Genomic DNA, 23,829 nt, shown 5'->3' with positions numbered 1-23,829 from the left:
TATTCAGATCTGTCAGAATGACGCCCTCCGAACTGCGATGGACTGTCTCCTCAGTTCTCATGTGGACCACCTCCATCAGGAGACAAAGATCCTACCAGTGCGACGAAATAACTACATGCTATCTAAGCAATACCTTTTGGGCTGTTATCACAGAGACCATTCAAATCATCATATTGTGGATAGATATCCACCGCCCAGAAGCCTTAAGGTAGAGCTACATGATCTAGGGCGTGAGGTTCAGCGCTACAAGAGGGAACCTCTAGATTAAGCGGCATATCATGCAGATACGGTAGCAGAGCAGTAAATAGCTACCGGGTGAATGTGGTCCTTGAAGAACGACCCCCTCCCGTTGACCTCCCCCGGCAAGTTTAGGCTTCCCCAGAGTAGTTCTGGCTCAATTACGATCCGTCAGATGGAGCGGCCTCAACTCCTACAGAGCAAGGATTGCGCAGAGCAATCCAGGTATGGTTCAATCAACAAAATATTTGGAAAATATTTCCAAATTTAATTGATCTTCTTTTATGCGTCAAAACTGGTGGTCCTTGGAGAACGACCCCTTCCCGTTGACCTCTCCCGGCAAGTTCTGGCTCAATTACGATCCGGTAGATGAAGCCAACTCAACTCCTAGAGAGCAAGGATTGCTCTGCCCAGCCAGACCCAGTCCTTCTGGACGCACACCATTTTAGTCGCAGAGTTCCTGGATCTGGACACTCAAGAGAATCAAGCATACGATAGGTAGAATACAACAACACAACACTACTACAACAACAACTCTTCTTTCAAATAAGTAAGTTTCTCTGGGGCATCTCATTGTTCTAAATTTCAACGAAATTGGTATTAATTAGAAGGTAATAAATCGGAGGTCACCGTGGCGCATGACGTCGAACACCAGGCTTCAAACCCGGCGTGAACATCAACAAAATTTTCAGTGGTGGCCATCCTCTCATTAATGCTGGCTACATTTTTAAGACATCCCGCCATGTTAAAACTTCTCTACCAAGTGGTGTCGCTATGCGGCACACCGTTCGAACTCAGAGATCCCTTATTATTGAGCTTAAACTTTAATCGGACTGCATTCATTGATATGGAATGTTCATGGGAAAATTAGTATTTTAGTATTAATAAATTACTCTTTTATGGTCCAGACTATAAGTGTTCCAAATTTAATTGAAATTCGGTAATAAATTGGGCGCTCAAGATCTTAAATCGAGAGGGCAGTCTATACGGAGCTAAATCCAAGTATGGTTCAATCTACAAAATATTTGGAAATTATTTCCAAATTTAATTGATCTTCTTTTATGCGTCAAAACTTCAAATCCGTAGATCGGTCTTTATGGCAGCTATATCCAAATATGCTCCTATCTGCATCAGATTAGGGAAGTAGATGTAGGGGTCTAACAACGCGCAAAGTTCCAAATTTTAGCGAAGAAATCAGAAAAAAAGATAGCTTGTTCCGGTGCACAGGACTGATCGCTGCGGCAACGTGATGACCTTTCGCTATTTAAAGACGCCAATAACTCTCCTTGTAATATCGAACATCAAAGGAACTCAGTATTTCAGCAAGAGCTGGTGCCGCCCGGCAAATTATGGCTACACCGTATACGAAGCATTTCTCTGTCCGCAACCTGTGGAGGCGTCCGTCGAAGCACACACATCGAAGTTTAGATTTACAATCCGTTCGGCGCTTATAGTCATCCCTTGTCTTAGTAGGGCAGTTATGGACAGCCTATATACACTAAGAAATGGACCGAGTATTGAACAGTTGGTGGATTTTTTAGTAACTGACCACCAGATCATAAAACCATGTAGCATTGTGCATCTAAAATATATGGCATGCGGTTTGAACCAATAAATAGCTTTCCGGTACATAGGGCGAAAAATTAAGGATTTATAATTTAATAATGAGTATAAACAGGGGAAAAAGTACTTTTCTAATTTCTGGGCTTTATTTAGCATATTTTATTTCAAGTTCCAAAACCTTTTCAATGATTAAAATCACAATCTCACATTTGCCATTACCACCATCACAACCAACTTTTCCGAACTTCACATCCACCTCCTTAAGAAATAATAAAAAGCTGTAAATCTTATAAACCAAAGGCTTCAACTATACGAATTTTGAATTTTTAATCCGTATATCCTTTTATAACCAACACCCTTTACTCGCAGATAAAAAAGCTTAACTCTGTACTTTCGGCCAAACCAAAATATCTCCCACAAAAAAAAACGCTTTTTACAGGAAACAGAAAACCAAAAAAGTCGTTTAATGAAAAAAAAAATCTATTATTTTTCCTTAACATACAGACCTATCTTTTAATATTTATATACAAAAACAACCTCGCCTCTTGATTTTTTTTTTCTTAAATACAATGATGTTGTTATATGTACATCAAAAATATTCAAAGCTCTCTCTTATGATTATTTATTTTACGTAAGAAAATTATTTAAATTAATTATTTTTTTTAGAGAATTATTTAAGACAAAGTCTTTAGGCTAACAAAAAAAAGCATCTCTGCCAGAGATGTCATTGGTGAAGAGGATGATGACCAACTAAAATAGCAACTATAACGAAAAACACATACAGACAGACAGACAGTCGCATTGTTTATTTATTACAAATCATTTTGAAGAACCAATTTCCATTTCAATTTCAAATACGTTTTTTTTTTAGCGAAATGAACCAAAAAAGAATCAAACAAACTACATACTACTCGTATATTGGATTCGATTTTTAATTTCTAACCTTAATAAGAACAAGAAGAACAACAAATACTAAATAATATATACATGCAAATATATATATGTATGAAATGCTGATTACCAAATTCAAGCAAAATAAAAACGAAAAAACAACGTTGATATAACAAAAAACCAAAACAAAAAAAATATTGAGAATGCAATAAAGAAAATTAAAATTTTTAACAAATTTAAATGCAAAACAAACCTGGAAGTTTTAATGAGTTACCAAATAAACCAGTAAGGAAGGGCAAAAGTAGGGCGGAGCCGACTTTACAGTATCCCATACCTACCCTACAATTATAAATTCGCATAATACCAATGTATATAAGAACTATATCTAAGTCTGAACCGACTTTCAAATAGATCGATTGAAAATTGTTGTTACAACGCCATATAAGTGCAAATCTGGCAATAAATATATATGGGAGCTATATCCAAATCTGAACCGATTTTGGTGATATCTCACAGATGTGTAAGGATCAGCAGCATAACAATCCGTGCTAAATTTTGTGCAGATCGCTTGAAATTGTAGCTGCTACGGCCATTTAAGTGCAAATCGGGCGATACATATATGTGGGAGCTATATCTAAATCTGAACCGATTTTGGTAAAATTTCTCAGATATGTAAGGATCACTAGCAAAACAATCCGTGCCAAATTTTGTGCAGATCGGTCGAAAATTGTAGCTGCTACGGCCATTTAAGTGCAAATCTGGCAATAAATATATATGGGAGCTATATCCAAATCTGAACCGATTTTGGTGATATCTCACAGATGTGTTAGGATCAGCAGCATAACAATCCGTGCTAAATTTTGTCCAGATCGGTTGAAAATTGTAGCTGCTACGGCCATTTAAGTGCAAATCGGGTGATACATATATGTGGGAGCTATATCTAAATCTGAACCGATTTTGGTGAAATTTTTCAGATATGTAAGGATCAGTAGCAAAACAATCCGTGCCAAATTTTGTGCAGATCGGTCGAAAATTGTAGCTGCTACGGCCATTTAAATGCAAATCGGACGATACATATATATGGGAGCTATATCTAAAACTAAACCGATTTTGATGAAATATTGTAGATATTTTTAGATCAGCAAGAAAACAATCCGTGCCAAATTTTGTGCAAGTCGGTTGAAAATTGTTGTTACTACGGCCATTTAAGTGCAAATCGGACGATACATATATATGGGAGCTATATCTTAATCTGAACCGATTTTTACCAAAATCGATAGCATTCGTCCTTGGGCCAAAACAGTGATGTGTGCAAAATTTCGTGATGATTGGACAACAAATACGACCTGCACTTTGATTACAAGAATACATGGACTCACAAACGGACATAGCTAAATCGAATCAGAAAGTGATTCTGAGTCGATCGGTATAATTATCAATAGGTCTTGCTCTTTTCCTTCTTAGAGTTGCAAACAAATGCATAAACTTAAAATACCCTGTACCACAGTGGTGATGTGGGGTATAAACAAGGTAGGAAATAATCAGAGATGAGGCCAAGAGCCAGTTTTGCAGGGATACTATTTCGAATTGTCTATAAAAATTCAGCCTATTTGTTAGAAATTCGATCGATAAATAAAGAAATGCGATCGAGGCCAGGTAAGAGGTTGAGATGCTTGAATTTGTTGGAACCACTTTATCCCAGAGAGAGAGAGAGAGAGAGAGAGAGAGAGAGAGAGAGAGAGTATTAAGGAACTTGTTGTTGTTGTAGTAGTTTGTTGTGTTCTATCTTTCGTCTGCTTGATTCTGTTGAGTGTCCAGATGCAGGAAGTCTGCGACTAAGATGGGGTGCGTACATAGAGATCTGGGCCTGAATCGAATTGGTCTGGCTGGGCAGTTAAACAGGTGACGTGTGGTCCCTGGTCACAATCGGGACATACATCTTGCACTTCGAAATCAATTCTTACTCTGTAGGAGTTAAGACGGCTCCATCTGCCAGAACTACTCTGGTTTGCCGGGGGAGATCAATTTCTTGAGGTGCAGGGGAAGGCTGTTGTTCTCCAAGGACTACATTCACCTGGTAGCTACATCTGCTACCATGTCTGATTGAATGTTGTCTAGACCCGCTTGATATGTCCCTTGATCTAGAGGTTCTCTCTTGTAGCACTGAACCTCACACTCTAGATCACGTATATCTACCGTAAGGCTTCTGTGTTAATCCCATGGCAGCCGGTTGTACGTACCGGATTGACCCGATGAAGTCCTTCATCGGCAAGGGCTGCCGCCTCAGTGTACAACACACTGCTACAACAACTACAACAACAAGGCTTCTGTCTGATGCTTAGACAGCATGTAGTTATGTCTTCGCACTGGTAGGATATTTGTCTCCTGATGGAGATGGCCCATCTGAGAATTGAGGAGAAAGTCCTGATCTGGATATTATTCCAAATTGCAATTGCAAATTTTGCCCATGAACATTCTACTAAGGAACAGGGCAAACTTCTCACATATCAATGAGTGCAGTCCGATTCAAGTTTTAAACTCAATGATAAGGGGCCTCCTTCTTATAGCCGAGTCCGAACGGCGTGCCGCAGTGCGACACCTCTTTGGAGAGAAGTTTTACATGGCATAGTACCTCACAAATGTTGCCAGCATTAGGAGGGGAAAACCACCGCTGAAAATTTTTTCCAATGGTTACGCCAGGATTCGAACCCAGGCGTTCAGCGTCATAGGCGGACATACTGGCGCTGCATTACTTACAACAAACCGGCCAATTGCTTTGTACGTGGTCAACAAGGTTCCTTTGTCAGCACCCCAAGTGCTGCCGTCAAGTAACTTAAGGGCCTTGTTTCTGCTTTTGACTTTATCACAAATTGAGATGGCATGTGGGGAGAATATGTAAGAGCTGTCAAATGCGACGACAAGTACTTTGGGACACTTGATGGTCGAAATCAACTCTCCATCGACCATCACTTTCAGCTCAGTATTCACCTCAGCTCATCATTCACCTCAGGTGAACAATATGGCTGAAGAATTGGTGGAAGATATCTTCAGATTTTTTGCATCGAAATATGAGGCAAGTTTGTTGAGGTAGACGTTGAACCTATCGCAGATGTTATCAATGGGTCGGGAAACTGATACCATGATCGTATAATCGTCCGTATATGATACGATCTTTATGTCGTCTGGATGGGGGTGAAAGCAAGATAGGTAAAGGTTTAACAGTTCCGGAGATATCACTCCGGCTTGGGGAACTCCCTATTTCACTCTACGGTGCTTCGACTTCTTATCCCTAAATTCGACAAATGACTGGCGACCTCACGGATAATTTGCGGCCCAGCGTTACAGGCCTGCAGTCTTCGAAATCCATGTTGATGCTCGGCGAGATATCAATAGTAATATGGTCAAAATTAGTTCTTAAACTATTTTATTATAATTGTTTTTTGTTTTTCATTAACATTGCAACAAATATTCAAATATCTTTGAATTTTTTTAAGTTAAACATAACAACATTAAACTAATCTAAATTAAATTATAATTTTTTCCTTTTTAAAATACTCTGAACGATTCAGATGTACAAATAGAACTGAGGCCGCCAAGCGGGCCTGTAGTTCCTGTTGACTCAGATCATGGGCCCATTCGACACGACCCCAGAATTTCAATTGATATTCTTCTTCGAGGCGGGCTAATGTCACCGCCTTGTCAACACTAATGCGTTGATCTATGGCGGCAAAGGCCAAGATGACCGACTTCAAGGTGTCAACGGCAAAAACAAAACCTACAATTTTATAAAAATAATATCACAATTCTATTTACAGCCCCCCTCGCTACATACCATGTAAAACCTCTTCGCCATGCGATAGCAAATATTTGGAGATTTTCATTTTATCCTCACCCGAAACATTGGGCGGTGTTATGTCCATGGTTTTTTTAAGTTTTGTGTCATAACGCTCGTTGAACCACTCTATAATCGGATCCCACTCGTTACGCTGCAATTCATGCAAATCCTTTTCATCATCGTATTGGAAGAGCACCGTGTCCGTGGGTATGTAATTCAGCAAATAGTTAACCATATCGATTTTTGTATGATTATTGGGATTATCGATGGCCGTAAAGCATAGGGCAGACAAATGCATTTTGGAGCGTTCTATATGTTCCTTTTGGCAATCGAATTCAGTAGCCACCGCTATGGCCAAGGGCTCGCTCTTCACGGTGAATGGGGCACCCTTAGGAGTTTTTAGTTTGCGCTGGTCCAGCGTTACCTCGTATTTGCCATCATTGTACAATACTGAGGTTTGTTTATAGAAACGCTTGACTGGTTGGGCTTTATGTGGCCATTGAAGAGGGGTAGAGGTATTGCGTTAAGGAATTGAATAACACCAACATTGTAACGAGCCGGCAATTGCAGTGCCACAAAACTAAACTTACCATAACAGCGTTTTATTTGCCATTGATTGAATTTCCCCGCACTGAGCCACACTCTGGGTACTAATCTGTATAAACTATTCATGACTATTTGATGTTTTTCTGTTAAAAATTTAGAAATTTGTTAAAACAGAAATATTATAGGAATCCAAAAGACGGATAAAATCAAATCGACTTTTTGTCTTCCAAAATCGAAAAGCCGAAGTCGACTTCTAGTGGCTAACAAATTGAGTAGTCGGCTAACAATTGAGAGGCGGAATTTGTGGCTGGAACACTTGGAGCAATGTAACTTAGGCACCGGTGTAGGCAAACTGTGGTCTACTGTTAAGTCACTCTCTAACCCCGGTAGACGGGATGACAGGACCTCAGTCATCCCAGTATAGAAGACAATAAACTGCTACAACAACAACGGGCAAAGTTTGTGGGTAGAAAATTTGAATCATTATAAGCTAAGTGCGGTATTGGCAAGCTGTGATATATTGTTAAGTTTCCCCTGACACCTGATAGAAGGTATGACAAGACATTATTGATACGCCTGGTTATGCAACTGTCAATTAATTATGCATTCCAAGAGTGATAGGGCGAGAATAACAGCCATTTGTCGTATTGGTAGTTTCCAAACCAAGGAAAAGCCTCAAAAATTTTGATGTATCGAAAGTCGATTACCTGTCCAAGGTCCTTAAAATATCTCTCAGTACTCTCATAGTTCCCGGTGGCTGGAAAATGGGCAAAGTGTGGCCGGACTGAACTTGGAACATCCACCACCTCGGATATATGCATCAACCAAATTTCGTCAAAATCCGGTTAAAAAATGGATACCTTAAGAATCTATGCTGCTATATCGAAATATGGTGCTATTTGGACCAAACTCGGCTAACACAATTTACAGTTTAAGCGCTAGCTATATCCAAATATAGACCTATCTGGACCATATTGGATGCATATGCCGATGGGTCTAGCGTTACTCAATGTGCTAAATTTCACAGAGATGAGGTAATAAATACCCCTTTTATATATCCGAGAACTTGAATTGGGGGATTGGTATATATGGCAACTATATCCAAAGATAGCCCGATCTGAACCATATTCGGCACGGATGTCGAAAGGCTTAACACATCTCACTGTACCAAATGCGAAATTGGGTAATAGATGCGCCTTTTATGTGCCGAAGACCTTAAATCGGGAGATCGATATATATAGCAGCTATATTCAATCATAGAGCAATCTATACCATATTGAACACAGATGTAGATGGATCACTGTTGCTCACTGTGCTAAAATTCAACGAGAGAGATATTCCCATCTTCGAACCCATGGTACAAGAACTTAAAGGTATGGTCATGCGAACAGCTGAGTACAATTTTTTGAATTCGACAAATCCCCTAAAGTCAAACGTTGATGTGTAAGCTTTGTGAGTTGTTTACATGAAAACAAAATACTTGGAAACGAAATATTGAAAGTTGGTTGAATTTTTTATTCAAGTTTGGTTTTTGCAAGTTAAAAAAGTTTCTAGAAGTTGGAAAAAGGAAGAATGCATGGTCGTTTTTACGATTCTTTGTGGTTGTTTTCGTGGCAATAATAAATCTTCTGCTTGGAAGATTTGATATTTTCACCATCACAATATTCACATGAGTATTTTATTGTTTCCATAACTGACTCGGCTTCTATTTCTTTATGTGGAAATGCTGGTATACGTTTTTCACTCAACATTGAATTTGGCTCTCATCGGTGGGTGAACAAAACAATAAGTTATGAATTTCTCTGGGCCAGAAAAATTATTAAACTTTTTTCTTCTTCTAACCTCGGCAGACATACTGCTGCCTAGACGGCATTTAACATTACGAGTTGTCAAGAATCCACCAGGGTTGTACAAAAAAATGATGTTGCTGGGCAAATGACCTTACCTTCTAAGTTCTTGTACCATGTTCGAACCTATGGGCAATAACAATGGCTTCTCTTTGTTTTTATCGCCTTCCTTACATTTTCTCTGCTCATGGTTTTTATGTTGTTGTACATATGAGACAACCTTTAAAAAAATTCTGCCATGAGTGTAAACGTGATTTTTGAGAAATTCTGATGACGTAGTATTACCACATGAGTGTACCCTCAGTTTTTTCAGCTTATTAACAACGCTTTTATTTAAGTCGCGCCTTTGCCAAATTCAAATAAGTGGCAACTCTTACACTTGTCAATACAAGCGAATGTGCAGAGCAAAGGAAGCGTAAAATTATTTTTTTCTGCAACGAGCACACGAAAAGGAAATAAATTTTCGAATTGTCGCTTTTCTCAATAGAGAACATAAAATATTTTAATTGTTTGTCGAAAACAAACATTTGTTGACGTAGTTTGTAGGTGCTTTTATTAATAAACAGGACCCTTTATCGGAATTGTGGTTGAAAACTCACAGAGCAGATCAAAATGAGTGTCGAGGAAGAAGTTTTCAAAATACAAAAGAAAATGGGCAAAATCACAACAGATGATGGCACAGTAAGTTGGCTTTCCGCAGAAATAAACGTGATTTCTCATAAAATTAGATAATACAATTTAGTTCAAGTGTTGGGCGAGATAATGTGTTCTTGTGCTAAGCACCTCTGAATGTGGCACAGTGAAAATCGAAAAAACCACCAATCCCATGCGCGCCTTTCTTGTGCCTGTTTGTTTTTTGTTTTTTTTTTTAGGTACAGCCGCCGGCAACATAAATGCAGTGCTTTTCAAACCACGTTTGTAATGTTTTTGTCAATATTTTTATTACTCTACTTTGCAGGGACAAGAGCAAGCTTTGGATTTATTAAAGGCATTGCAGGCTTTGAACATAAATTTGGAAATTTTGACGAAAACCCGCATTGGCATGACTGTCAATGAGCTGAGAAAGAGTAGCAAAGACGACGAGGTTATAGCCCTGGCCAAAACTCTTATCAAGAGCTGGAAGCGATTCTTGGCTCCACCTTCGGCGGGGAGCAAGGAATCGAGCAAGTCCTCTAGCAAATCATCGAGCTCTTCCAGCAAAGACAAGGAAAAGTCTTCGTCATCTTCATCCTCGTCAAAGGATAAAAAGGACGATAAGAAATCTTCCTCCTCATCAGCGGCCAAAGATGAACGCAAAACAACACAGACTTCTTTCCCGGCCTCGTCTGGCTTAAACGATGCCGTACGTCTGAAGTGCCGCGAGATGCTGTGCAATGCTCTGAAAGTTGGAGAGATTCCTGAGGGATGTCCCGAACCCGAGGAAATGGCTTCGGAGTTGGAAGATGCCATATACAATGAGTTCAAAAACACCGATATGAAGTACAAAAATCGCATACGTTCGCGTGTGGCCAACCTTAGAGATCCCAAAAATCCCACTCTACGCAGCAATTACATGTGCGGAGCCATTACCGCCCAGCAATTGGCCAAAATGACGCCAGAAGAAATGGCCAGTGATGAAATGAAAAAGGTTCGTGAGAAATTCGTCAAAGAAGCCATCAACGATGCCCAACTGGCCACTGTGCAAGGTACCAAAACAGATCTACTCAAATGCGGCAAATGCAAGAAACGCAATTGCACCTACAATCAACTGCAGACGCGTTCCTCTGATGAACCTATGACCACTTTTGTGATGTGCAACGAGTGCGGCAATCGCTGGAAGTTCTGCTGAAATGAATCGAATGGCAACACTCGCAGCGAGGGCAATTCATTGCTGGCAGACCGAAACGAACGACCGAACCATCAAGTCCCCTTCTTTAAATATTATTATTTTATATTTTTTTAATTCATAATTTAATTCGACATGCGTTCGTTGAATAGAAATTTATTTCTGCTTTATAATTTTTAAGGCGTTAGTTTTTAACTTTAAGTTTCACAAGCCCCACACGAAACGAAGAAGAAGAAAAGGTAAAGAAAATACTGTCAATATATAGAAACAAAAGTTGTACAATTTCCCCACATACACATTCAACACAGTATATATGTATTTATTTATTGTATTTTTTGGACATTGTTTGGTGCATACATAAATATGCAACCACCAAATTCCCCAGACCCCTATTCATTTTCAATATGTATTGCCACAAAATCCTTCTTCATTTCAATGTGGAGATCATCAGATTATGGTTTTAACATACAAACGACCCTGGAATAATGTAAAACAATAAAATTGATTGAGAAATAATAAAACTGATGGTTCTTAATTCTTCGCAATATGGCAAACCATGCCAACGAAGTTATGACTAACATTTCAGTTCAAGAACACGTAGACCTGCGTGTCGAACGTTAGTGCCGTGCGACTAAGGGTCAAATTGCCCACGTTTTGAGGACTGAAGAATTTCCCTTTTTCACATTTTTTCCAGCAACCTTTTTTATATTTCCAAAAAAAAAATTTCAAAAAATTTTACTTCTTTAGAAAATTTTTTTTACATTTTATTTCTATACAAATTTTGTCAAAATTTTATTTCTATAGAAAATTTTGTCAAAATTTTATTTCTATAGAAAATTTTGTCAAAATTTTATTTCTATAGAAAATTTTGTCAAAATTTTATTTCTATAGAAAATTTTGTCAAAATTTTATTTCTATGGAAAATTTTGTCAAAATTTTATTTCTATAGAAAATTTTGTCAAAATTTTATTTCTATGGAAAATTTTGTCAAAATTTTTTTTCTATAGAAAATTTGGTCAGTTTCATTTCTAAAGAAAATTTTGTCAAAATTTCATTTGCATAGAAAATTTTGTCAAAATTTCATTTCTATAGTAAATTTTGTCAACATTTCATTTCTACAGAAAATTTTGTCAAAATTTTATTTCCATAGAAAAATTTGTCAAAATTTTATTTCTATAGAAAATTTTGTCAAAATTTTATTTCTATAGAAAATTTTGTCAAAATTTTATTTCTATAGAAAATTTTGTCAAAATTTTATTTCTATAGAAAATTTTGTCAAAATTTTATTTCTATAGAAAATTTTGTCAAAATTTTATTTCTATAGAAAATTTTGTCAAAATTTTATTTCTATAGAAAATTTTGTCAAAATTTTATTTCTATAGAAAATTTTGTCAAAATTTTATTTCTATAGAAAATTTTGTCAAAATTTTATTTCTATAGAAAATTTTGTCAAAATTTTATTTCTATAGAAAATTTTGTCAAAATTTTATTTCTATAGAAAATTTTGTCAAAATTTTATTTCTATAGAAAATTTTGTCAAAATTTTATTTCTATAGAAAATTTTGTCAAAATTTTATTTCTATAGAAAATTTTGTCAAAATTTTATTTCTATAGAAAATTTTGTCAAAATTTTATTTCTATAGAAAATTTTGTCAAAATTTTATTTCTATAGAAAATTTTGTCAAAATTTTATTTCTATAGAAAATTTTGTCAAAATTTTATTTCTATAGAAAATTTTGTCAAAATTTTATTTCTATAGAAAATTTTGTCAAAATTTTATTTCTATAGAAAATTTTGTCAAAATTTTATTTCTATAGAAAATTTTGTCAAAATTTTATTTCTATAGAAAATTTTGTCAAAATTTTATTTCTATAGAAAATATTGTCAAAATTTTATTTCTATAGAAAATTTTGTCAAAATTTTATTTCTATGGAAAATTTTGCCAAAATTTTATTTCTATGGAAAATTTTGCCAAAATTTTATTTCTATGGAAAATTTTGCCAAAATTTTATTTCTATAGAAAATTTGGTCAGTTTCATTTCTAAAGAAATTTTTGTCAAAATTTCATTTGCATAGAAAATTTTGTCAAAATTTCATTTGCATAGAAAATTTTGTCAAAATTTCATTTCTATAGTAAATTTTGTCAACATTTCATTTCTACAGAAAATTTTGTCAAAATTTTATTTCCATAGAAAAATTTGTCAAAATTTTATTTCTATAGAAAATTTTGTCAAAATTTTATTTCTATAGAAAATTTTGTCAAAATTTTATTTCTATGGAAAATTTTGTCAAAATTTTATTTCTATAAAAAATGGGACTCAAATGAAAGATATTCGGGAGTAGAATACAAATTTGATATCAAAAGTTGGATCCAAGTAACTGGGGGGCCGCCCCGACCCTAAAATAAGTTTATTGGACGATAACGACAATATGAGACTCGAATGAAAAGTATTCGGGAGTGGAATACGAATATGGTCGGGGAGCAGATATAGGCTTTATTATGCGTTGATATTGGAAGGGGGCGGACCCTCCCCCTTATCCCATAAGTACGACTCAAAAATAAAAGTGGACCGATCGTTACAATATGAAACTCAAATAAAATGTTCTCAGGAGTAAAGTACGAATTTTATATCAAAACATGGATCCAAGTAATGTGGGGGCCACCCCGACCCTAAAATAGTTTTATTGAAGGATAATGACAATATGGGACTCGAATGAAAGGTATTCGGGAGTAGAATACGAATATGGTCGGGGAGCACGTATAGGCTTTATAATTTGTTGATATTGAAAGAGGCGGATCCTCCCCCGTTACCCCAAAAACACTACCCAAATTCAAAAGTGGACCGATAGGGACGATATTAAAGCTATTGGAGAGTAGAATACGAATATGGTATTAAAAATTGGGTTCAAGTATCCAAGGGGTCGCCCAACTCCAGAAACTGTCCCTAACAAACAACATACCACTCGAATGAAATGTATTCGGGAGTAGACTACGAATATGACATAAAAATTAGATTTTTACTCTCTTCAAAAAATTTGCAAGCAAAAGTACGCGAACTACTTACAGTGAAAATTTGCGAAAAAACAGCTGATTTTTGTTTTGGTTTGTTTTTTATTTGCTTTTTTTAAATAAAAAATGCTGGCGGTATTTTGAGATATTTTCCTTAGATAAACGTCAATTTATTGACCAGAGAGAGGCGAGAAGGGGAGCCATTTGATATCCGTGATCTTCGTGCCGATGGACAGCCATCACAAATTACCGTGCATTCCCATGGCAGCCGGTTGAACGTACCGCATTGGCCCGATGGATTCTTTCATTGTAAAACACACTGCTACAACAACAACAACAACCGAGAATCATCCGTGGCGCCAAGTCGTGCAAAGCTCTGGTTCCAGACAGAATCTTTACACTGATGCTGAAGAATTTGGTTCTGCCTGGAGCCCATGTTTGGAAGATGGGCAGTCTGATCCCGCTACTGAAACCTGAAGAGGACAAGAGCAAGGGGGAGTCGTACAGACCGATCTCCCTTCTCTCATCAGTAGCCAAGACGCATTAGCGACTACTCCTCCCGCTCCTCTCGTTGGACAATTTCCATTCGCCAAGCATCAGCATGCATTTCGAAGGCTACATAGGACTACAACTGCTGTACATGCCATCACCGTATACAAAAGAACACTTGTTGTACTGACAAATATACCTTGGACTTTGGTATATTGTGGCTAGATAAATTGCTTCGACCACTGTAAGGCTGAAGGAGCTTTCTATTTGGCTATGTGGTGGCTACGGACACTTTGTTATCATGGAAGATATCTGCATCCGTCCACAATTGGCAGATTTATTTGCACTAATTTTTCTTATACCACTGTGCTTCACTTGCTTAACTGCCCAGCTACACCCACTCAATCAGCTGACCTTTACAACACATCTGTTCAAAGTTGCAAATTTCTGCTGGCAAAAAAAGTCCCAGTATAAATTTACAGGTTCTCTTTTTTCTAAATGTCAAAATTTGCTCTCGTGCTCTCTTCTAGACGACCAATTCACCCCAAAATAGTCGATCAATCATAATGACCTAACAGGACACTGTGTGATTTAATTAATGTGTGGGGACGCAAATAAATATAGGTCTTCATACCCCCAAAATTATGAAGTCCAGCGTGATAGGAGGAGTTGCAAACCGTAATGTTTGCAACCATTTTCAGCTCATCGATAGACAAGACCATATATAGGCGTTAAGCCATGCCAAGATAGTAGCACTAACATTCGAATCAGCGCCATCTATCGACTGTTTTAGGATTTAGATGATCTAACAGCCAGTAGATGGCGTTAATTCAGAGAAGCCAACATGAGGGCAGAGTGGTTAAAATTGTTCACCATTTTCAGCTCATCGATAGACAAGACCATACATATATAGGCGTTAAGCCATGCCAAGATAGTAGCACTAACATTTGAATTAGCGTCATCTATCGGCGCTATTTAGGAATTATTTTTTAACTTACCCACCCTCCCTCTGACCATAATTTTCAAAAACATTAGATCTCGGAGATGGGTACGGCGATATAAGCAAAATTTTGTTGGCACACTTTCATTAACCAAAAATCAAAAATTTGGTATCAGAATCTGAAGTGCGGTGTCTAGGAGAGCCGCCCACCTCCAAAACCCGCCAAACGGATTTATAGACCAATTACTACAATATGGGTATCAAATTAGAGGTATTTGAGAGTATAAAACGAATCTGGTATCCAATTTTGGGACTAAATGTTTGGTGGGTCACCCCATCCCCCTAACCCACCCGAACGGACATGTTTACCAACTGGGACAATATGGGCATCAAATGAAAGGTATTTAAGAGAAGAGTACGCACGTGGCATAAAATGTCCCTTAAGTGCCGGGGGACGTCTCCACTCAACAATACACCTTTGGGGGATAGTCTCACCCCATAAACTCCCCCTTAAACTAAACGCAATTGCAACTCAAATTAAAGGAATTTAACCGTAAGGCATCTTTTTTGATTATGGCAAAAAGGGGCTCAATTCTGAGCCCGCCACATGGAAATTTAAACCAGCAATAACAATATTAGGCTCAAATGAAAGGTATTTGAGACTAGAGCACGAATCCGATACATGGGGGTTCACCTCACCCCCAAAAACGCCCCCATACAAGACATATTTACCGAACTAGCAATATAAGGCTCAAATGAAAGAAATTTGGGAGTACAGCACCATTTTGATATCCACATTGGGGCGAAATATCTGAAAGGCCGTACTAGCACCCCTAAACAGGACTTATTTCGTGACCGTGCCAGTATAGGACTCAGATAAAGTTGGGGAGAAAAGTTCGACTTTTAGACTTTTATCAAAAAAACAAGTCAATTTTTCGACTTAGTTTTGCAAAAAGTCGACTTTTCACAAAGTCGATCGACCCAGCTAATTCTATATAAACTGTTGTCTAAAACCCCGTTTACCTGCTCTTTAAATCCGGATTTAATGGCTCGATCACCTGTTTTCCCTTTATAAAATCAGCTGATGAGAGCCTTCAATTAAAAAGGTGGTCTCACGCCGTTACCATACGATTTATGGTTGTTGTAAAAATGAGACCACCTTTAAAAAGATGTTCTATTCGATCCGATATTTCATACAGAAGCAACAAAACAGTGTAATAATGATGAAAATACAAATATGAAACACATTTGTAGAAGATAAGTTGTAAAACAAAGTTTTTTTCTAAAACCACTTTGACATTTCTATTTACGACATATGTCACTCAAGACAGTTTCGTTTGGGGTTGATTTTTGTATATGAGGGTGTCTCAGCATTAGTTGCTTCTAATACGAAGTGTAATAAAATTTAAAATAGCACCGGCGATAGGATGCAACCCTGCTTTACTCCTTTATCGATCCCGAAAGATCGGCTCTCTTTTCCATTGAAGCGGACTGCATTTCAGCATTTCTATTCAGCTCCCTAATTAGTGTCACGATCTTTTCAGGGGTGCCTTTATTCAAAAGCGTGCTCTACATTGAAGTTCACGAAACTGTGGCAAACGCACGCTCGAAATCGATGAATAAAAGTTATGCAGACTGTAAAATAATTATGTGCAGGGAGGTAATATGGTCAACACAAGAATGTCCTGGTCGAAAACCTAGCTTTTCCTTCCTGAAAATGCTGTCAAGTGCAGGCGAAATACGCTGCAGAAGCACGATATTTTGTCCTGGCTGCGGTTTTCGAGACGTTTCCAGTGTTATTTATCCATGGTGTTTGGGATTGTCGGGCAATGCTTATGATAGAGGTGGCCGTCTCCGTACATACTGCTGTTATGTCGGCCCATGTATTGGTGTTATTTTGCAGCTTCTCCGTTAACGTTGTCTTATATTCGTGCGCTGTTTCGTGGTGTTTTAGGTTTAAGAGATTGAACTTTGTGTTTTTTGGTTTGAGTCCTTTTCACGTCGGCTACACCCAGAAAAAAGTTGATACCAAACGTGCTCACTTCAGTACCATAAGGCATTGATAGCAAAGCAACAACGTGTTTCATTTATTTTTTTACAAATATTTTATAGTGGCTTCAATATTTTAAGTACGAAGCTCAACAACACTTCTGGCGCGATGACAGGAATACAAATGTAACGCCGTCAATTTTGAAAAGCCTCCTTTGTCTGGTATTGAATTGATACCAAATGGTATTACAAATCATTGCCAATGATGCGAACGAAATAATAGCAGGCGGTATTGGCAAAGTACAGTCATTTAAAACCCGGCCTCTCTTATTGGCGAGAGTTTACTTTAGTAAACCATTTACCTTCTATAAGGGCTGAAGAATGGAGAGAGAACCATGTGTCTGAAAGGAACCAATCTAGACAAAAGAAGTTCACCTAAAAACCTATGCGTTATCCCTGCTTATGCTGGCCAATCGCAAAAACGATGCTCGACCTCGCCTCTGTCTCGCGGTAGGAAGTCAGATGGAACGGAAAATGCTGTTATTGACGAGAATCTCTAGTCATCCATTTTATGTATCGTAAGATAAGGACGACTTGTATCGCTATTGCAGGGCATGTCGTCGTTAAATCTTTCTTCTCCCCAAAATCTCTGAAGAAGTCTGGATCTCCCTGACTTCACACTGCATCTACATCCTGAGATTTTAATGGTCAGTATGAACCCTATCCGAAGCCCGGGCTAAAGCTTACTCAGACTTAGGGTAAGTGGCTTATTAGAAAACTCTGCCCATCAACCCACATTTTATTCTTGTAAACTTTTTTTTTATTCTTGTAAACTTTTCCGATTCAATTTCCGCCTCCACTTGAAGGTTTGGGTCCGTTTTCGGAAATTGTTCATCTCACTTGCATGGGGTAGGTTGACTGATTCCGTAGATTGGACTATACTCTTCAGCCGCTCATTCCTGCCTAACACGTCATCAGTCTCATTTACCAATACACATTGATGGCCCGGGCGCCAGCAAAGCCACCTTAAGCTGTTTATCGTGATAGTCTTAAAGGGGTGGGTCTGCCACCCAGTTTTTTGGCGCCGAATTTGTGTATCCTATTCGTACTGTACCCAAATACCTTTCATTTGAATCCCATATACTGCTCGGTCGGTCCTCTTTTCTGTGGGGCAAAGCCCTCTAGACAAACCGTTAATTATTTTTAATAGTGACCCATATGGTCCCAATCGGCCTACATGTGCATTTAGGTGTTTTTTGGTTGAGTGTTCTTCCTTGTTTTAATTCAAAGCTCTTACTATTTTTGCTTTCCTGGAATGCACCATATTTCTCCCAAAACATTTATTTTTTCGTTTTGCTAAATAATGAATTTAGCAATTTTTTATTTCCACCTGTCGGCAACCCTGTAGTTTTCTATGTCAATAAATCTCTCTTCTCTACCTCTCTCACATATTTTTAAAATGCGTTTTGAGTCTCACTCATACCAATAACAGATCATCAACCAACAATCCATGAAATACGAATACACCAACAACAACACGGCGAAATAATGAAGAGCCAACCATGGTGGTAGCAGATATCGTTGAAAATACGTTAGTGCTTAGTGCGAGTTTACCTGTCGTCGTGTTAAGTTGTTTTTGGCGGAAAGCAAAGGTGTACAACTTTTTTCTTTTTAATGTTTAATTAACTCTAATTAAATAAAATATTTTTAATAATTATTATCAACGTTATATGAAATTCAATTTTTCGATAATGGTTTATGGTGCAACAACTAAAAATACTTTTGTATTTTCCTCTGTGAAAGAAGACAACAGCAAGCATATACACGCAGAAAATTTAAAAAAAAAAAACGAAAATGGTGAGGTGGTGAAAAGCAACAGCAGGAAATCAACAAGAAAGAATATTTAATAAAACAAAAATATAAAAAATGTGTACATACCACACCACCAACACCATCACCAACGTGGACAACAATAACTACAAAATACTATAGTTGTGTACGATACACGCAGAAAATAATTGAAGTGCAAAAAATAAAATTGTGCTAAAAAGAAAATGTAATGAATTCGCAAACCAAAACAACAAATTCCATTGAGTGCCAATAAATCACTTGGATTTTTTTTTTGATTTGGAAGTGCAGCATTAAAATAGGCAGTGCGTTGCAACAACGACCCACCGACCAAACGGACCAAAACGAAACCAGGAAGTGCATAATGGTGGAGTATTGCCACAAACTAACCTGTTGGAAAATATGTGAAGTGAGAAGTGACCCATTTATGTAACCTGTTTTGAAAAAAAAAATCAACAACAACTACGGAAAAAAGATATACTACCAACCATAAAAAAATGAAGTCGTCGCCGTCGTCGACTACGATGGACGTGTTCTCAGTTAGATCTCAGCCGATGTCGGATTAACCGTTTTCATATTTAAAATGTTCGTACGTTCTGCCACCACTCGGGCAAATTAACATTGTCTTCAAGAATTTAACCCCAAAATGGGAAATGAGAAGTGCTAATTGAAAAATGAATTCGAATTCTTCAGAACACAATGGTTGGTCTTCCAACCTACCTATCACTTGGCTGGGATAAAAAGAAAAATCCCCTAACGTTAAAAGAAAAAAATTATGTCTGATATTTGAAGTGTCTTGCAATTTTCGAGTTTTTCGTTAGTCGGCTGTTTGTGTATTTAAGCTGGATTCTAAGCAACAAGAAGAAGAATTTTAAAACAAAAGAGAAAGAGGGTGCATTCACCTCATAAAATAAGAGAAAGATACTACAAAGAAATCTAACAAAAATACACAGACAGCCAAAGGCTATGGCATAGAATTAGACGCCGACACGACAATGATTGTAACAATACAACGACAACAACAACATTGGCAACGAACAATCAGGCAAACCTGCGTTGTGTTCCTAATCATGGCTCAAAGCCACTTACCAAGCTAAGAATTAAACACCAACACCATTAAACCTACGAACCTCATCGCTCGGTTCGGTATATGTTAGCAAAAGAGAAGATACTTGTTAGAGTTTAATAAAAGGAGGCAGATGTTTGTTTGAGATAGGGAGATTTCAATACAGAGAGAGAGAGAGAGAGAGAGAGAAAAAATTAAGAGCGAGCAACACCAGGTAAACAATACAATAACAAAAATAGATGACAATGCCTGGTTAACGGAGGTTCCAATTTAAAAAAAAAAACCTTAAGATTCTCATTTTTAGAGTTGAAGGATGGATTCGTAAAAAATATAGGACATTTTAAATTCTTAATTGCAATACAGCCATCTATATTAAGCATTTCCGCCAGATTTCCAAATTATTTAATTCTTGTTAAAGTAGCACGTCCATATAATTTGACAGCTATAACTGTTGTTGTGGCGTTACTAGGGTTGCCAATAATAGAAGTAAATTTAGTTCGATTACCGGTGCAGTCAATTTTCAACAAGTGCATCTGCATAGTAAGTAATACTGTATACAACACATGAAAAAAGTATTGGAGGAGCTAATATCTCCGACTACTTCAAGTTTCATCGACATCGGAAGAAAATAACCGTTTCAAAAAATATGCGGGCGTTCATCATACTTGAAGCACATGAAGAAGTTATCCTAATATAACTCCCCATTTTAAATTTCATTAAAATCCTATGTAAAACGAGTTTTCTCCACAATTAAAAAGTTAAATAGGAAGATGGAACTGTATATAGGTTCTCCTTCGTCATAATTTTCTCAAGCATGTAATAACGAAATAAGGTAATATAGGATCGGCCATAATGCCTTGTAGTGCAAACGCAAATTTGTCCATGAACATTCCATTAAGGAACAATGATAACGGAACCACTTTTATAGCCGAGTCCGAACGGTGTGCCGTAGTGCGACACCTTGTAGTTCAAATATAAAATTTGCCATGTGATAAGGTTTCCAAAGAAAGTTTTTTGCTAGCACAAGTCATCTGTGGTGATATTGAAAATATTCATAAATCACAATCAAAATACAGAGAAGTATTTCAGAAACTGCATTTATTTTCTCATAACTTCTACAAAAATATGAGATTCAATTTAAATATCAATTTATCATCTTCTGAAGAGATTTTATCGTTTATCGGCGTTCTTGCAAAAAATCTGAGAAGGATTTTATAAAAAGTCATAGATAACTTAATAGAAAAATTAAATGGCTTCAAAGATGAAAACCACATATACTGGATTTGTTTTGATAAGCGTAACTGTAAGCAAAATACACAATTAGGAGTTATATTCTGCAGAGTGTTACTAAGAGGTTTGAAAACTGTATGACATATTCCAATTGCGAGCATACACTCCAAATCAATTAGAAAACATAACTTCATTGTATTATCAAACGAAGGGCATATACTTACAAAAATTTTCATAGAAACCTACCAAATCTTAAACAAGCCAACCAAAATTTTAAATTTTTTAAATATAATTTTCTCTTAAGACAAAATTTGGTTAATGTCTCTAAAAAGACGAAATTTTGATACAATTTTTTCTAAATACAAAATTTTGATAAAAGATTCTATAAAGAAAAAATTTAGAAAAAAAACCTGAAGCCATAATTTGTGTTACTTACTTACAAGACAAATATTTGGTTAAAGAGAAAAATGTGTGAAAAATATAACCACAATTTTTTCACTTAAAACAAAATTTTGATAAAACCTTTAAAAATCGGAAATGGGTTTAGTCAAGAAACCGATTTTTGTCATTCCGAAAAACTGGCATGAAAACCCTAATTAATCACCATATAATTTTTACATACAATCGAACGAAGACATCAATACAACCTCTAAAAGATGCACAAATAATATATGTACACTATGCAGACCATGTAATCGTGTGGAAAATAAGTCCATCGCTACACCCAGAGAAATATTGATACCAAACGTGCTCATTTCAGTACCATACCGTATTGATAGTAAAGCAACACCGTATGGTACTAAAACAATACCGGTAGTATTGTTGAAACATAAAATTATAAGTACCGTTTGGTGCTAGCCCTATTACTGAACTGGTATTGGTTTTAATACTAATCTTTTATTGGTTATTGATTAAAACATTGAAAATAATTTTAATTTTATTTTGATTATTTATGTTAATAATTAGAAAAAGTAATGTTACACGGTGACCAACCTCAATTATTCCCAGAAGTGGTTTTCATATGAGTACATCAACACAGAAACGTTTTGCACACAAGAGACTGCCATGTTTTTAATGTAGAGTGTCCTTAGTATTTGCACAATTTCCATTTTCACCGCCTTCGAGTTTTTGAACAGGTTTAGCTCAACCACACTTCTGGAGCAGCGAAAAGAATACAAATGTGACACCGTCAATTCTTAATAGCCTCCTTTGTCTGGAATTGAATTGATACCAAATGGTATTAAAAATCTTTGCCAATGACGGGAACTAAATAATACCAGGCAGTATTGGAAACGTCCCATCATTTTTCTAAGAAAAAAACCATGTGGTGAAAGAACAACTAGTGTGACAGGTATCAAACTTTGTTAGTGTCGTGCTTACATCGTACACACGTTTTCACGGCATCTTCGATATACGTACAACCTACCTATGTATGGCCCTTGAAGCCGTCACACCTAATATGGTTGAAAAGTCTTCTAACCAAAGACAAAACGCATTCCATAATGGTTGGTGTGTTGGGGTTTCTGGCTTTCCTTTTCCATTGCACAAAATCATCGATCATTAAGCTCCTCTTGGAAGAGAAACAAGTGAAAAAACTGCTCATATATATATATATATATATATATATATATATATATATATATATATATATATATATATATATATATATATATATATATATATATATATATATATATATATATAAAAAATTTTTTTTTATTTATATATATATATATAGCAAGAGTTCGGTTTATATGGGAGCTAAATTATGAACAAATTCCGACAATGGCACGTATATTAATGGTCATAGGAGAAGTCGTTGTGCAATATTTCAGCCAAATCAGATAAGAACTACACCTTCAAGATACTCAAGAAGTGCAATAAGGAGATCGGTTTATATGCGAGCTAAATGCCCTCGCTTAATCAAACATGGAAAAAAAGTCGCAAAGAAAAGTATAGAAGTAAACTTTTTAACCAACTGTTGGAAGCTATTCAAATAGGCATTGTCAATGGAAAGTATTATAGAAAGCATGTTCAATATTATGAACTTACTTTGCATTGATGAACAAATTCACACAAAGAATAAAGATTTGATAGTGCACACAGACTTCTTAATTCGTAGACATGCGTAGGATATCAGCAGGTGCTTATGAATACAATTGATGCAATGAAAGTGACTACGGAATCGGTTTACACACATATTTTACCATGAACACTTCATTAAGGAACAGAGGATACTTCTCTCATATCAAAGAGTGCAGTCCTATTCAAGTTTTAGCTCAATGATATGAGGCCTCTTTATGCCGAGTCTGAACGGTGTGCCGCTTAACGACGCCACATGTTGGAGAAGTTTTAACATGGCTGGGTATCTAACAAATGTCGCCAGCATCTGTAAGGAGAAACCACAGCTGAAATTTTTTTTTTTTGACGGTTACGCCGAGATTTGAACTCAGGCGTTCGACGTCATAGGCGGAAATGCTAACCTATGCGTCGTGATACAGAATAACTTACGT

At 36.7% G+C, this 23,829-nt stretch overlaps 3 protein-coding genes across 4 annotated transcripts in view; 2 read left to right on the top strand and 1 right to left on the bottom strand.

Moving 5' to 3' along the window:
• Positions 1 to 6,098: 6,098 nt before the first annotated feature.
• Positions 6,099 to 7,306, bottom strand: LOC106091506 (ATP synthase mitochondrial F1 complex assembly factor 2). The gene is made up of 3 exons (XM_013258042.2): positions 7,117 to 7,306; positions 6,524 to 7,012; positions 6,099 to 6,466 (listed from the first exon to the last, which is right to left on the bottom strand). The coding sequence occupies exons 1-3, from the start codon at positions 7,196 to 7,198 to the stop codon at positions 6,216 to 6,218; spliced, it is 822 nt and encodes a 273-aa protein (XP_013113496.2). The 5' UTR covers positions 7,199 to 7,306; the 3' UTR covers positions 6,099 to 6,215.
• Positions 7,307 to 9,310: 2,004 nt separating this feature from the next.
• LOC106091505 (transcription elongation factor S-II) lies at positions 9,311 to 11,265 on the top strand. The gene is made up of 2 exons (XM_013258041.2): positions 9,311 to 9,600; positions 9,878 to 11,265. The coding sequence occupies exons 1-2, from the start codon at positions 9,532 to 9,534 to the stop codon at positions 10,745 to 10,747; spliced, it is 939 nt and encodes a 312-aa protein (XP_013113495.1). The 5' UTR covers positions 9,311 to 9,531; the 3' UTR covers positions 10,748 to 11,265.
• Positions 11,266 to 18,773: 7,508 nt separating this feature from the next.
• Positions 18,774 to 23,829, top strand: part of LOC106091508 (myosin-VIIa) — a 68,834-nt gene continuing 63,778 nt past the window's right edge. Inside the window, exon 1 of one of the 2 annotated variants that reach the window (XM_059364791.1) lies at positions 18,774 to 18,824. The gene's annotated coding sequence lies outside the window, so the exon portion shown is untranslated. Of the gene's footprint in view, positions 18,825 to 18,995; positions 19,430 to 23,829 lie in introns of those variants that run through there. The other variant, XM_059364790.1, reaches the window with a different exon arrangement.

The sequence above is a fragment of the Stomoxys calcitrans genome, chromosome 3 (assembly GCF_963082655.1).
Source record: "Stomoxys calcitrans chromosome 3, idStoCalc2.1, whole genome shotgun sequence".
Classification (NCBI taxonomy): Eukaryota; Metazoa; Arthropoda; class Insecta; order Diptera; family Muscidae; genus Stomoxys; species Stomoxys calcitrans.
Note: the sequence above shows the minus strand (reverse complement) of the source record. Positions and strands in the feature narration are given on the sequence as shown.

Excerpts from the sequence above, each read along its gene's own strand:
- LOC106091506 (XM_013258042.2), bottom strand. The coding sequence starts at position 7,198 with ATGAATAGTTTATACAGATTAGTACCCAGAGTGTGGCTCAGTGCGGGG. Across the intron at positions 7,013-7,116 it reads GCAAATAAAACGCTGTTATG|CCCAACCAGTCAAGCGTTTC; the intron begins GTAAGTTTAGTT and ends GGCCACATAAAG. Across the intron at positions 6,467-6,523 it reads TGGCGAAGAGGTTTTACATG|GTTTTGTTTTTGCCGTTGAC; the intron begins GTATGTAGCGAG and ends ATAAAATTGTAG.
- LOC106091505 (XM_013258041.2), top strand. The coding sequence starts at position 9,532 with ATGAGTGTCGAGGAAGAAGTTTTCAAAATACAAAAGAAAATGGGCAAA. Across the intron at positions 9,601-9,877 it reads TCACAACAGATGATGGCACA|GGACAAGAGCAAGCTTTGGA; the intron begins GTAAGTTGGCTT and ends TCTACTTTGCAG.